Genomic DNA, 16651 nt, shown 5'->3' on the forward strand with positions numbered 1-16651 from the left:
ATGGCAGAAAAACAACTGGTTAATACATACGTACCTGAAAAGTAGGCGAGAGGTAGTTTTTCAAAAACCAGAATTTGACTGGTGTTTTGGTATTCCGTAGCACTGAAAGCATCATAATCCTAGGGAAAGAAACTTGTTTTAAACACTCCTCTCTAAACTCTTGCAAATGTCTATGCTAAAGATTAAAAAGGAAAACAATACCTACACCCACTTCAGATATTTAATTTACGCACATCAATACTGCCCAAACATATAAAAATGAAAAAGTGTAAGCTGAATGTATTTTCTTCAGATGGGTGACATTTGAGGATAAGATTATAACATTCTCAAAACTAAGAAACACGTTACTTACCTTAGGCAATGTTCTCCATAATTATCCCTAATTTCCTGGATCAGCTCCAGCACGTAACTGGAAACTTTAAACATCTATCAGATGGCACTGGAATGACTCCAGTCCAGATCATCACATAATCATTATACCATCTGATGCTATTACTTTGGTCACAACTGCCATGAATGAACATAAATTAGCTCTTACAAACAATCACATACAAATACTTGCAGGGGTAGAGGAGGCACCAATTACCCCCACGATGACACGAAGTGACCAACAGAACACAAGAAAAAAAAGCACAGTTCAACACCTTTATTGGTAAACACAACATGTTGGGTGGGATGAACTCCAATAGGGCCTTGAGGGGTTCACCTTAATCGCAAATGTTATTCTGATAAGAGTCAAGTTGGCAAACCCAGGGTGTGGGGTGACCTCAACAGAGACAGGTACTCTCCCATCTTATATTTCCCTGTTTTCGGGATAGTCTACCTAAAAACAGAAACTACAAGGAAAGCAGCTAGAATGCACAACTAAGAAAAGGGGTGTAAACCTGATTAGGGGCAACTTAACCATTTAGGATTTTCCTAATCTAATACACTGTTTGGGATATAGCATCCATTTGCTTTCTGGTTCAAAGTCACAGCCTGCGGGTGAAAGTGCCCAGCTTGCTTCTAGTATTATCAGTCCGAGGGTTATAGCACCCAGATCACTCATATATTTCTCACAGCGTTCTCAGACTTCCCCAACTCCAAGACTGTGCCCCAGAGAACAGCAGGCAGCACGCCACCCCACTTTAATCCTAAAGCCATATTAGCTCTTGGTAATAAATATGCCCATACCACAGCCCAAGGTACCCTCATCGGGAACTCACACCTCAGATCACGCACCAGCCACTCTTCAGCTGATTTTCCTAAAGCTGCACCATCTCCAGCAACAACCCCTCTGAAAAGTAACAATCACTATGTTGCCCCACTCATCACCACCAAATGCCCAAAGAAATGTTATATACAAGCCAGGACACAGTACCCTGACACTGCCCCCAAACCCGCACCCTGCAGAATCTCACCTCGCTCACAACATCCAACAATTCACCACCGCATAGCCCATAGAAAAGAAGTCCAGGCCAAAAACCACACTCAAAGCTGCAACTCGTCCCCTAAACCAACCTCCTCATCAACTTCAGACACCTACCACCTCGACAGCTGCTCCCAACACTGGCAGGGACCTCAGAAAAATGTGCAGTTGCCAACATAACCAAACACCACCCACACAACAGACACCGCCTCCACCTCCCCACCCAGCATCTCAGTTTCAAGCCTCCACCCATGATCAGGGCTCTGTCACCCTGCCCACTGGCCCACAACCCTCTTGATCTGCCCCATGATCAACGCCCAATCCCTTCCTGCCCACGCACTCGACATACATGACCTTATCACCAAATTCAACCTCGACGCACTAGCCATTTGGCTTCATGAAGCTTCTGACCCTGCTCTAGCCCTAGCCGCATCCCTAGGATATACTATACTATGGAACGACAGACCCACCCCTCCAGGGGAGGTGGAGTCGCTATGATTGTGAGTGATTCCATCCCCCTTAGACAAATTCACACTTCCATTGATGGGAATACAGACCTACTCTCACTCAAATTGTCACCATCCCCTACCAGCAATACCACTATTCACCTTATCAACCGTCCCCGTGGCACTTCTCCAAACTTTGAGAAAATATACTTCATATCCTCCAGGATGACCTCAAAGCCTCCTCAACAATAATTTTACTAGGGCATCTCAACCTGGGCCTACATGACCGAATGACCTACATTCCAAATCATTATCTGACACACCCAACACACTTGGTTTCACTGAACGCATCACCAATCCCACACTTAACAAAAGCTGCATACTGGACTGGATCACGGACCACAACTGCCAAATCTCCCCCAGCGCCAACACACCTTGTCCATGGTCTGACCAACATATTATCCATTTCTCTCTCAGCCAAATAAGCCTAGAGCATTACCCAACACTCTTCCTCCTACTGTCTCAAGGAGTTCTCGGAAGCTCACCAGAGAATATATCCTACCACGGATCAACACTCCTTGCCTTCAGGCCCCCTTCGCCTTGAACCCCACCTTATTAGTGGATACCTACACTTCAATCCTCTCTAAGGCAGTGAACACCATAGGCCCCCCTAATACCATGCAAAACGAAAGGGTTCATACATTCCAACTCATGGTATACTCCTGACATGCTAGAATTACGCACCATGAAACGACAAACACAGTTAAGCTGGCTAAAAGAACCCACCAATGCTGCAAAACAGGATTTCACCAAAGCTTCCAAACGATATAAATCAGCCATAATCCCAGTCAAATCCAACTCCTTCAACACTAGAATCAACAATGCTAAATCAGACGCAAAAGAAATCCTCACCATCTACAGAGAACTTGAATCCCCTGCTGTCCCCCCACAACCATCATCAAAGACAAGATCTGGTGCTCTAGCATCTAAGAGGCACGTAACATTCAACATAGTACCCATGACCTCTAGCAACAACTGCTCCCCTCCCTTCCTTATTTCTTTCATCACTCAGTTTTTCTTCTGAGACCTCTCAGAAACCGATGTCACCAAACTGATTAACAGTCTAATACCTTAAAAACACAAAGGCAACATTTGCCTTCCACCCCTCTTCAAAGACTGTGCCAACATACTGACCCCCATCATCACAGCCATCATAAACACCTCCTTCGCTCAAAGCACTGTTCCAGCCAGCCTCAAGGAAGCCTGGGTACTCCCTCTCTTGAACAAAATATCCCTAGACCAAGACATCCCTACTAACTACAGGCCAATCACTACTGTCCCATTCCTCCTAAAAGCTTTGGACCGAGCTGCCTACCTACAAGTTCAGCAGTTCATGGAGGACAATCACATCCTAGGGATGCGTCAATCCGGATTCCACACAGGGTACGACAAACAATCTGCCCTGCTCGATCTAAAAAATTAATTAGATGAGATCAGGGATGAAGGCAAGTCTGCACTGCTCCTCCTCCTAGATTTATCTGTGGCATTTGACCTGGTCAACCACCAGATCCTCTGCCACCACCACACCACGCACGCTCACTTCTCACCTTCAGCCACTGCCTGGAAGAGTGATGAGAGTCTTCTCGAAGCTCGCCAACGCTTCTCCCTCTCCCATCTCCTCCTTGCAGTGTGCCACAAGGATCCTGCATCGCCCCTACACGGTACAATATTTTACCAGGCCCGTATTCCACATTTTAGCCTCACTCAGCATTGCTTAGACTAATTATGCCGACAACACTCAGATCTTCATCCCCTCCCTCTCAGGCACCTACATAGAAGATTCTAACACCCGTAACACAATCTATTCCACAATTCAGACCTGGATGGCGGCCAATCATCTCTGTCTCAACAGCGATAAAACAGAAATCCTGATTGTTGGCCCGCCAAGCGCCGTAAAGACCCTTAGCAATCAATACTCTGCCTTTACAATTGACAACTGCTCGATACCAGTCTCTAGTCATGGTAAGTGAAGTGTCTTGGTAGAACACTAGGGTCTTTACTGTGTTAGACAAGTTAGTGCAAGGGACGTAATTTCACCAAAATGGCAGTGTTAGCGGAAGTGACACCACACGACCCTGACCTCTGATGACATCACAGGAAGTGATGTCATCTGATCCTGCCCCAAAGTGACATCACAGGAAGCGATGGAACACAACCTTTCATCCCTTGACAAAACAGAAAGTGGCATCACATAGCATTGTTTCCAAGTACACTATGAAAAATATGGTTATGGTATCACTGTAAAGTGATATTAATGATACACATTGTGATCCATTCTTGTATGCAATGTACATCAGTGTGTAAAGGCCCACATTACCAAATGACTGTGAATGCAAGCAGACCTCCAAGGCCAAACGATAATGATGTGTTATTATATAGCACTTACACTTAAGCGCTTCATATAGAACAAATACACATACAATATCACCCAAGCTGTGTTAGTCTTTCTACCTGCAGAGGTTGATAAGTACTGAGTTGAAATTGCTGGGAGCCGAACCTTCAGATCCCACACATATTGCTGCAGCGAGGGCTCTACCCACTGAGCTATCTTACCAGCTATAGCTATCAGAAAACCAGCCACTCCAGAACCAAAGAGCCACATGCTGCTGGCCACATCCAAGGAACCGCAATAAAAAAAGTATTTTTTTTCTAGGGGTAGCAAGGAGACCACAGTGGTAGCTGACGTCCCTGGTTAGTGCCATTGCCTCCTCAGCAGCCTAAGCAACCAAGGTCCTTAATGCAGCCGGACCCTTCCTCTCTAAAAACAACTGCCTAACCTTTGCCTGGGCAATCATTGTCTCAAAGAGTGGTTGCAACATCGTTTTCAATGGCACCTCTTCCAGAAACATACCCAGAAAAACGCCCTTAGAGCAGCCCTGAACATCTGGAAAAGAGAGCACATCTCGAGAACTAGAAGAGATGCACACTGGCTCCCCGCCAGGAGCTGATTATTTTCAAAACCCTCTCCATCACCCACAAGTACCTGTCCAACACAGCACTACCTTACCTCGCCAAAAGAATTGCCAAAGCCCATTCCTCCAGTCCCACTAGGACCCCTTACACAAATTGATTGTGGCCAAAGTTAAAAGATGCAAAGCCGGACGCTCAAGCTTCCCATACCTTGTGGCCAAGCTCTGGAACAACCTCCCACCTTCCCTGAGGGAAGAGAAATCCTACTGGATCTAACACAAAGCACTAAAAACTCAGCTATTCACCTAAACCTGAAGTCCCCCCATCACGCCTTTCACCAGGAACTTCTCTGTCCCACCGCCCAACTGCCTGCTCTGAGGATAACTTCCACCTGGTTTTATACCTATGTAATGTATGATTCTGTACTTCTTTGATAACTGCCATTGGTTATGCTTCCTCACCATATACTTGTATGAAACTATACCTGTATTACAATAAACAAGACTAGTACTCTGTACCGGCAACAGCGCCTCAATGCCTATGGGTTGTATGCATGCTTTAAAAATGAAATAAATAAATAAATGCTCCCTCCCACCATTCCGTTCTCCCCTTGATCTAGTCTCTTGCCAGTGTCTTGCATATAGCACCTAGCATGCTCTCTCTTCTCTCTTTAATTGGTCTGGTCTTCAGCAATGTATGACATATAGCCCCCAGCAGGCTCTCATTTATTTTCTCCTTAATGTCTGGGACAGATCTCCCAGCAGTCTTTCACTTTTCTCTCTGGGGCTCTGGCTCTTTCTCATTGTCCCTCTTCCATGCTCTGGTCCTTCTCTGAATCTCAGTTTCTTCTAGGGCATATATCACTCCCTGATGTCCACTCTCGGATCGGCATTGGTGGTCAAGTGTTTCTCAGCAGTGATTGAATTAGAAGTAAGGTTTTGTAGTTCAGAACACAGCGGAAGGGAATTTAAAAGGACAGTGGTTATTTCAAATGCGATCGACCCTTGGTGTTTGTTTGGTGAGCAGCTTGTTTCCCCCGCTCCATGGTTCACTGCCTTATTTTGCATGTAAAGGTGTTTAAACCTGAGGAATTTCATAATTCTGGAGCCTGTTGTATCCTCCTTTTTGTTGGATCCTCAACTTGGTGTTTCCCATGTAGTTTACAGACACATGTGCTTTGTAGCTACAAGCACTGCTGCTGAATGTTGGAGCATCGGGATTCAGAAGCCCTAGTAATGTCTAGGACACAAGGCACTTTGGGAAATATGGAGGGGCTCAGGGAAATCCTTCATGTACCACCCCCTGGGGATCTCTCTGCATAGTTTAACACGCATGACAATCCACCTAGTGCTAATACATTTGTTCATAGACTGTCTTGTGAGACCCAGCAAAACCAACCAACAGCTGGGTATCAATTGTGTACTTTTTAGATCTGATGACGGAGAAGCTGAGTGAACACTTCAGGACAAGGCAATGAAACCTCTTCTCTGTTTTGCAAGTATGAGGTCATGGCTCCATGGTCTCATGAAGAAGCCGGACCAGAGAAGGTCCTGTTTCTGATAGTTATGTTTCAAAGTTTACAGATCCAGTCTGCAAATGGAGCCAGTTCAAGAGGTAAGGAATCTTCGAAAAAAACAAAAAGGGAAACCACATATAAAAGGTCCAGTTCTTTTTTTTGTTTTTTACACATGTTTATTTATTTTTAGAGAAAGATATTGGGCAAAGCAAAAGCATTGAGCGAAGACATGGGGCCTCATTACGAGCATGGAGGTAATGAAAAAAGGAAGGCGGAATGGTATTACAGGCATCGATAACTGGTCCGGGCCATTACGAGCCGACAACCCGGCAATACCACCACCACCCGTACCATGACCCTTCTTACCGGCATGCGCGCATACACGCGCCCCTTCGCGGCGGAAATACCGGGATGCCGCTAACAGAAGGACATCACAAGTTACGCGGCCATGCACTTACCGGCATCCCGAAGGCGGTAAATAGGGCCTGCACAATGGCAGCAATACAGGCATCGCGGACACCCGTAAATAGCAACCTGCAGTGTAGCCAACTGCCACCGGTGCACACAATCACCACAGGTGGAGTCAATGGAGCCTTTCCCAGTACAAAAGGAGCACACCCACACACCACACCCCTTCCTACACCAAAATGATCCCACTGGCTGTTGCAATCCTGGAGCTGGAGGACATGCCTGTACTGCTACACCAGCAACTACAACTACAATACAACAACAGGCAGCACAGAGGAAATGCAGGAGGAGAAGGAGGGTGAGACAGGCCGAGCAAGCCCCACCAGTGCAGCCAGTGGTACCACATAGGCAGCCACCAATCCCTCGCATCAGAGCCAGTCCATTCAACCGAACCCCTGAGCAGATCCACACCCTGTACCGGTTGGACCGGGACACCATCACCAACATAGTGTTAAACATCTTTTTATTGACATTTTAGACCAAAATAACAGGACACTGCAAAGGAACACACAGTTGTGTACAGAATTATAAAATAACAATCATAACAAACGTTCGTAGGCTGGGCATGAAGTGTCCATTGTACATTGCATATTATCCTAATATGACCCCCGTCAACGAACTGTCTGCACACACCCTAAATAGGGTTAATTGTGGACCTTTTTTCATTTCACCTTATAAATTGTTAATACCCCAACAACTTATTCGCCCTCCCCCTTAACTAAGTGGAATAACATGCACTATAACTTTGTCAGGCATTATTCAAGTAGACAATTCCTCAGCATCAAGTTGGACAGCATACTCGTACACAGCAATCACATTTACATTAGGGGTTATTCAGTCAAGCGCAACGGACAGACTATTGGAGTATTCAAGAGTTGGTCTCATCTTCACTGTCTCGAGTGGCTGATAGGTATGCACGCAATGGGGCCCATATGTCCTTAGGTCTGCACAATGCTGAGACGGATCGAACATTTTGTTCTTCATTCTCTTGAACGTACAATAAGTTCTTCAGCCAGGTATTATGACTTGGTTCCGTTTTAGCTTTCCAGGCCTGTAGAATGTTCCTCTTGGCGACCGCGCCTGCAATAGCTACAAATCGACAGATCTTGACTGGTGCCTTGCCAATGTCTACCAGCAGGTACTTCACCGGTGTTGCTGAAATAGAAAGCCCAACGATGGTGCTGACTGTCTCAGCAACTTTTTCCCAGAATGCCCTAATTGGGGGGCAGTTCCAATACATATGAATGGAGTTCGCCATGCTGGAGTTACATTTGGGGCAGTTTGTTTCCCGTGCTGGGTTAAATTTGGAGGGTTTGTGTGGTGTAATGTGTAAATGATTCAGTATCTTAAATTGTATCAATCGAAAGTTGGCGTTGAGGGAGATGGATTTAGTGTGGTGCAATATTTGGGCCATTTAGTGTCATCTATGGCGACTCCCAGGTCTCGCTCCCATTTAAGTTTCATACGGTTTTTGGAAGGGGTATGTGCCTGTGCTGCCCTGTAAAGGCTAGAAATTGTACCTGTAAACCCGTCTTGCGTCATGGTAGCCGTAATGAACTGGTGGGGTTCTGGAGCATCTGGAAATGTGGGCCATTTTTTCTTGCATGCCGCTTTGAGCCGGTAATACTGTAGGGTAATGACAAGTCCGGCGCCCAGCTTATCATGCACTAACTACAGAGTAGAAAACCTGCCCTCAGGGTACAGAGCACCAACATAGTGGACATGATACACAACGACATTGTCAGCCTGATAGAAATCCGCACTGCCATCCCCCTCTACTGAAGGTAGTGTCTGTGCTCCACTTCCTGGCCACAGGCACCTACCAGCACACAGTGGGCCAGCTGCATGGCATATCACAACCTCTCTTTTTACGGATGCTGACCCAAGTGCTGGATGCCCTCCTGAACCACGCAAGCATCCACATATCCCTACCACGGACTGCCCAGGAGCTTGCTGACACTAAAGTTGGCTTCCACGCACTGGCAGACATGCCCAATTGTGTCGGTGCCCTCGACTGCACCCATGTAGAATTGGTGGTCCCTCATGCCATAGAGGCGGTGTACCGCAATCGTAAGCAATACCACTCCATCAATGTGCAGATGGTATGTGACTCCAGCAAGATCATCACACATTGTTGTGCCCGATATCCCGGATCCACACATGGTGCTGCATTACTCCTTGCTATCCCACTACATGGAGCGACATGCTGGACGATGTGCCTGGCTGCTTGGTAAGTTGCCCGACAGGCCTATGGCAGTGTAGTGGGGGGGGGTCAGATGGGGAGGGTGATGCATAATCCACCTGGGTGAGATTGGGGGGGTGCATAATCCACCTGGGTGAGAATAGGGGGATGCATAATCCATCTGGGTGAGATTGGGGGAGGGGATGCATAATCCACCAGGGTGAGAATGGGCGGTGAGTGGACAATGCACATACAGCTAAACACTGTTGCCCTGAACATCCCAACCTGAACATGACACATTAATGCCATACATAAAACCAATAGAGCACAGCAATGACAAGGAACAAGTTACTTACCTGTAACTGTTGTTCTCCAGCATGGGTCTGGCATGGATTCACATGCTCATGAATATTCCCCGTCGTCAGGCTGGGAATCCTCGGTAAAGAAAAAATCAGTATCAGTTTCGTTTCTGATCTGTCTTTCGTAGTAGTAACCAATCACTGATCTCTGCGTCATACTGACCACAGCCAATGACTGCCCTCTACCTAAGCCCCGCCTCTGGCAGCCATCTTCAGATTTGGTAGCACGTGAAGTGGCAGTTTGACCAAATGAAGAGCCGCAGAGGGGTAAGCGGGAGGGTTCGCATGTGAATCCATGCCAGACCCATGCTGGAGAACAACAGTTACAGGTAAGTAACTTGTTCCTTCTCCAGCATGGGGTCTGGCATGGATTCACATGCTCATGAATAAAAGAATACATAGCAGTACACACATGCACAACCACGGGAGGTGGCAAAGGCTCAACATTAAGCATTACATCAAACTCAAAATTAAGCAATTCTTAACTCCTCACCAGGCTCACCTTAGGCGAACAGGTTGTGCAGCACTGCTTGGCCGACCCTGGACTCCTCCCTGGAATCCCGATCGACGCAGTAGAATTTCGTGAAGGTGTTCGTCGACCTCCACGTAGCAGCCCTGCAGATGTCCAGCAAGGGCACACCAGATAGGAACGCCGTGGTTGCTGCGATCGCTCTGGTGGAATGGGCTCTCGGACGGCCAGGCAGCGGTCGGTTTGCCAACCGATGATAGTACATGATACAGCCGGAGAGCCATCTGGAAATGGAAGCCTTTGAGAGAGCCTTCCCCTGATTGACAGGTCCAAAGTTCACAAAGAGTTGTGACGTATTCCGAAAACACTTCGTGCGGTCCACGTATAACTTCAGCGCTCTAGCCACATCCAGCGAGTCCAAAGTCCTTTCAGCCGGCGACGAAGGCGACGGGAAGAAAACAGGCAACACCAAGGGTTCGTTGAGGTGGAAGTCTGATGGCACCTTGGGCATGAAGGAGGGGTGCGTCCTGAGCACTACCCTTGTGTCGTGAAAAGTCAAGTACGGGGGCTTGCAGGAAAGGGCCTGGATCTCTCCCACCCGTCGTGCGGAGGTGATGGCCACAAGAAACGCTGTTTTCCACGACAAGAACTTCAACAGAGCCGAGTGCAGAGGCCCGAATGGAGGTCCCATGAGCTTGGTCAGCACCACGTTGAGCTCCCACGCCGGGGCCGGAGCCTTCACCGGCGGGAACGATCTGAACAGTCCCTTCATGAATTCTTTCACCAGACTATGAGACCACAAAGACGTACGTCCCGTGGTTCTGGTGTATCGGGAGATTGCAGCAAGATGAATCTTGATGGACGCGTGCGCCAGTCCAGCCTTGGCCAGCGTCAGTAGGTACGGCAGTACCTGGGGAGCCGTAATCCGTAGAGGGTTAATCTTCTGTGCGTGGCACCAGACAGAGAACCTCTTCCATTTGTGTCCGTAGCATTTAAGAGTTGAGGACGCCCTGGCCTTTGCAAGAACCTCTCTGCAGTCGGCCGGTATGTCGTATCCTCCAAACTCTAACGCTGCAAGAGCCAGGCCTGCAAGTTCAGCGTCTTCGGGTCGTGATGGAGGATGGCGCCTCCTTCCCTGGAGAGAAGATCCGCGTCCACTGGCAGCTTGATTGACGGGGACGCTGACAAGTCCATATCTGCCTCGGCCACGCAGGTGCGACGAGGATCATCCTGCACCGTGACCTCTTGGGCTGGTTGATGAGCCTGATCAGCAGCGGCAATGGAGGGAACACGTATAGAAACAGGCCCTCCCAGGGGAACGAGAAAGCATCGCACATGCTCCTCGGCTGGGGAAACCTGCTGGCGAACCTCCGGCACTTGGAGCTCGTCGCCGTCGCGAACAGATCAATCTGGGGTGTGCCCCAACGTCAGAAGAGGCGGTCCACTAGATCCTGCGATGGTGTTTTTTATTCCTGCCAGGTGAAACGGCACCAGAAACATCCCTTGGGCGACAGCCCAAAGCCACAGATCCTGCGCCTCCTTGGACAGGGCTGGGGATCTGGTACCGCCCTGCTTCCCGATGTAGACCATGGTGGTGGTGTTGTCGGTGAAGATCCTCACCACCTTGCCCTTGAGGGACGGAAGAAAGGACCTGAGGGCCCAAAACACTGCACGGAGCTCCAGGACGTTGATATGGAGGGACTTCTCCGTCGGAAGCCAAAGGCCTCTCGCGTGCAGATTTTCGGTGTGCGCTCCCCACCCTTCCAGGGAGGCATCCGTGGTCACTGTCTCCTGGTGGCCGGGGGTCTGGAAGTCCATGCCCGCCGCCAGATGCGTGCGGGTGCCCCACCACCGGATCACTCGTCGGAAACTCAAGTCGAGTGTGATCCTCTCCTCGAAGCTGCCCGTCGTCTGGATCCAGCGTGCGTCCAGGAACTCCTGCAACGGGCGGATGAGATAAATGCAAGAAGACATCATTCCAAGGAGGGACTTGATGGACCTCACCCTGGCCGCGTCCGCAACCAGCATCCGCTGCACCTTGCCCAAGATGGCCCTCGTCCTTTCCTCCGACGGAGAGGCCAGAAGCGACACTGTGTCGAGCTTCGCTCCCAGAAACAGAGCGTCTTGCGCGGGCACCAGGTGGGACTTGGCGTAGTTTATGGAGAATCCCAGGTCCGTGAGTAGTTGGACGGTCCTTGCCGTGTACTCCACGGCGAGCTCCTTCGTCTTCGCCCGGATGAGCCAGTCGTCCAGGTAGGGGTAGACGTGGATCCCCTCTAGGCGCAGCCGCGCTGCCACAGGTGAGAGGCACTTGGTGAACACCCTGGGTGCCGACCTCAATCCGAAGGGAAGGGCTCTGAACTGGTAGTGACGCCCTTGGACCACGAATCTGAGAAACTTTCGGTGTCCCTTTAGGATGGGAATATGGAAGTAGGCATCCTCCAAATCCAACGACGACAGGAAATCGCCCTCCTCCAGTTGACCCAGGACGTGTTGGAGGGTGACCATCCGGAACTTCTGTGCCTTGATGAATTTGTTCAGTCGTCGTAGATCCAGGATGGGACGCCATCCTCCCGTCTTCTTCTTCACGAGGAAGTATCTTGATTAAACTCCGGAGCCCCAAAGCCTCTTTGGGACGAGCTCGATGGCGCCCTTCTTGAGCATCGCCTTTACCTCCAAGAGAAGTTGAGGGACGTGATGTTCTTTCCTGGCCACAGGGGGGACGCGCGGGCACCTCTTTAGAAACTCCAGTGCGTGACCCTGAGCTAGGGCGTCCAGCACCCAACGGTCGGTGGAGATGGACTCCCACACACTGACGAAGCTCGCCAGCCGGCCTCCCACCGGGGTGCTTCGGTGGGGGCCCGACCCCACGGCCGGTTCAGTCCTGCTTCGACGAGGCTTTGCCGCCTTGTCCTCCTTGGCGACGACGGCGGGGTCCGCCTGACTTGCCTCGTCCCCTGTAAGCTTCCTGTGACGAGGAACGGGCCGCTTGACGGTAGGTGGAAAATCCGCCGCTGGAACTTCTGGAGGCACCCTGTTTGCCTCCGCCGCTCTGAAAGGGCGGCCGCCGTTGCTGGAGAACCCCAAGAGCCCGGGCCGTCTCCGTGTCCGCCTTGATGGCTTGAAGGGAATCATCCACTGTTTTCCCAAACAGGTTGTTTCCGTCGAACGGCATGTCCAAGACTCTGGTCTGCACGTCCTGACGGAAGTCAGTAACCTTGAGCCATCCACGCCACCTCAGGCAGAGGCCGTTGCCCAACTGGCGAAATCCAGTGTCAGCGATGTCCGTCGCAATCGTAATGGCGTGGTCCGACGCCACCTCTCCTTCCTGCAAAATCTCTAGGGCTTCCGCCCTCTTGTCGTCTGGTAGGAAGTCCAGCAGGGGGGCCAGTTTGTACCATAACTCCTTGTCGTAGCGGGCTTTGATAGCCAAGCAGTTGACAGCCTTATTCGTCGTTGCTGCCGACGAGATGACTCTGCGTCCCATCGTGTCTAACTTCTTTCCCTCACCGTTCGGCGGGGAGGTTGACGTAGAGGCCGCCCCCCCCCCCGCTTTCTTCCTGGCCGCCGCGGAGACGACCGAGTCCGGGGTCGGCTGTGCCCGAAGGCACAAGGGGGCCGCGTCCGGGACCCGGTACTTCCTCTTGTACCGGTCCCTTCTAGCCGGCGTCGTGGATGGGTTCTTGAGGAGGGCGAGGCCCTCATCCCAAATATCGTCTAGTAGAGGTACAGCGAGGACCGTCTTCCTCTTGGTCTCGCGCCGTTGATAAAGGAAACCTTCCTTCTTCTTCTCTTCCGGGCAGAGCTGGAAAAGCTCGGATGCCCTGGCGATCATGGAGTGGAATGATCCAATCTCGCCGGGCGGGGAAGCCCGGGTGGGAGGTGACGACGGGAGATCCTCGTCGTAAACCTCGTCGTCTGTACCCGTCGCGGCCGTGTCAGTCCCCGTATCATCCCCACGTGTCGTGGACGGGGAGGAGGGCTGAACAGGCCGCGATGGCTGAAAAGGAGGTGGAGGATGAATCCTTCTTCTCTTAGGGGGAGGGCTCCCAGAATGGCCTGGCTCCGGGTCCCCCGTCGGGAGTGGTTCCTCCGTTGGTGGTAACGGCAGTCTTGTCCTTATCTCCGAGCATAAGGACTGTATAGCCAACAAAATGGCCGCCGAGTTGTCTTGCGGCATTGGTTGAGGGGGAGCCCACGGGCGATCAGGAACCCCGTCGGCAACCGCAACGCCCTCGTCGTCTTCCACTTCGGGGTCCCTCCCGACAGGATGGCCTTCTTCCACGCCAAGGCCGTGGCCTAAGACTTCGATCAGCTCCTCCTCAGAGGTTGAGGCCGAGTCCACGACGACCTCCTGCCCCCCCTTTTTCTTCTCCGTCGGAGGTTTCACGGGGGTCCCGTCGATGGGCATGAAAGAGGACTCCCTCCGCGGTGGCAGGGAGATTCTGGGCCCCGGGGTCGCCACCACTGGTGTAGCCTCCACAGGCTGAGCCAGGGCCACCGCGACAGTCTCGATTGAGGCCTTGGCCGGGTGGATCAAGGCTTTCACCACCTTAGGTGCGCTCACCGCATTCTCCTTGGGGGGAGGGTCACCACCTCGCTCCCCCTCCGATGGGGCCTTAGGGCACGACCGGGGTCTCTCCAGGAGTTTCACCGGGTGCTCGGCCTTCCTCTTACCCGAGCCAGAGCGTTGGCTCGTGGTTGATGGCGCCGGGGAGGATGCGCCCTGCCTGGCGCCCGCAGAGCCCGACCGTTCGGCGCTCCCGGTGCCAGCGGACTTGCGGTGCTTGGCCTTCTGTTGGACCCCCGTCGCGCCCTCAAAGGTCTTAGAAGACCGCTCGGACTTCTTCTTCTTCTTCTCGCCTGACAGGCTCTTTCCTTCCAGCCAGTTGGCGAGGCGTTGATGGCGGTCCTTCATGGTCCGCTCCGACATATTGCCGCAAAACGCACAGTCCTTCTCCATGTGCGTCTTGTCCTCATGTAGGCAGTAAAGGTAAAGGGAGTGTTCGTCCTCCTTAAAGACATTCTGAAGCTGGCATCCAGGGCAGACCCTGAACAGCTTTCCGGGCGTCGAGCTTCCCTTCTCCTGGGCCATGTCCGAGATGGGCCTGAGAAACTTCTGGAGTTCTCCAAAAGCGTGGCTCGACGAAATCTTCACCCTTGAGGGGCGTAGACGAATCCGACACGGGTCCCTGTTGATCGGATGAAGAAACGGTGGAGCTTGAGGCTCTTTTGACCGAAAAAAGAGAAATTTTTCTGAGAAAAAACGTGAAAAAAAGCACTAACGCTCGAGAGCAATAGCACGAGGATCCCAACACTTGAACGTGCGGTAAAAATCTGAAGATGGCTGCCGGAGGCAGGGTTTAGGTAGAGGGCAGTCATTGGCTGTGGTCAGTATGACGCAGAGATCAGTGATTGGTTACTACTACGAAAGACAGATCAGAAACGAAACTGATACTGATTTTTTCTTTACCGAGGATTCCCAGCCTGACGACGGGGAATATTCATGAGCATGTGTATCCATGCCAGACCCCATGCTGGAGAATATGCCAGACGCACAAGCAGGCCACCATGGGAATGTCAAGCGATGGATGACAAAACATGATTACACCTGTGACAATGCCGTTAGTGGCAATACATACAGAGTGCCATACATCGCCAATATGGGTGGCAAGACATGGTTCCGCCTCCACACTAACATCTGCATCAGCATGCAAGTGAACACCCTGCATCATCTGGACAATGCAATCCACACCAGCAGACCATAGTACAGTACACATTGCATCAAATGAGCCTGTGTGCAAACATCCAGGGACATGTGTATGTCAACACCAAGTAGCTGCAGCCATGGCGGTGATTTCAAATGGTGTCAGGTCAAATATTGACTTACACATACCTCATTGTGCTCCCATGCAGGTGATGGTGTTTATCCCTTGAAGCCATGGCTACTTACCCCTGTACGGCACCCGCAGAACAGGCACGAAGAGGAGTACAATCAGGTTCATACCCGTACCTGTTTGTGATTGAGCAGACCTTTGGCCTGTTGAAGGCACGGTTCCGCTGCCTCAGCAGGTCTGGTGGAGCACTCCTTTACGGGACTAAGAAGGTGGGAAAGATCACCATGGTCTGTGTCATGCTGCACAACATGTGCATCTGGAGAAATGTACCACTGCCACCTGACATTGACCTGAATGCACCAGGTGAGGATGATGATGGAGGAGGACCAGCACCCCTGGCAGTTCGCGATGCACAAGATGGCAGCGGTGTGCACCAATCAGTGATTGATGATTTCTTCTGAACCACATGGATGCAGATGGTTCTGTGTTAGTACTACACTGGGCACTGCAATGTTGCGGACATGGACACAGGGTGTTTGGGGAGTTGGGCACTGTGCGCTGTCATGAATTGAATAAACACACACGAAATGAACAATGTCCACTCTTGATAAAATTTCAATACACCTGTTGTGTCAAAAATCATAACAATATTGTGCTTCATCCCTCCACTTCACACAAGCCCACCCCCCTGTCCCCACCCCCCAAAACCGCAAACACCCCATACCCCCCCAACATCCCATACCCAACACCCCATACCCCCAACTCCCCCCCACACACAGCCCCAACACCCCCCAAACACCACAACCACCACCTCCCCCCTCACCTATTGTCACCCCACACACGATGTGGCATTTGTGAGTTTAGCAAGGTGGCAGTTAGCACATGCAAGGTGGTCCTGCTATTTCTGGCCTCTCTTCGGGTCTGGGGGCAGCATGTTCGTGTGGCGTGCGCTGCGCCTCGTTATGCGCACAGGACTTGAGGGAGTCGAGCTGGCAG

At 51.0% G+C, this 16651-nt stretch overlaps 1 protein-coding gene across 2 annotated transcripts in view; it reads right to left on the bottom strand.

Moving 5' to 3' along the window:
• Positions 1-16651, bottom strand: part of UGGT2 (UDP-glucose glycoprotein glucosyltransferase 2) — a 1923861-nt gene that overhangs the window by 476787 nt on the left and 1430423 nt on the right. For both annotated transcript variants that reach the window (XM_069639785.1, XM_069639786.1), the window contains one exon: positions 35-119. In XM_069639785.1, the coding sequence (XP_069495886.1) occupies positions 35-119 (85 nt within the window). The remainder of the gene's footprint in view (positions 1-34; positions 120-16651) is intronic.

This window comes from Ambystoma mexicanum, chromosome 7q (genome assembly GCF_040938575.1).
Source record: "Ambystoma mexicanum isolate Mex_15411 chromosome 7q, UKY_AmexF1_1, whole genome shotgun sequence".
Taxonomy (NCBI): Eukaryota; Metazoa; Chordata; class Amphibia; order Caudata; family Ambystomatidae; genus Ambystoma; species Ambystoma mexicanum.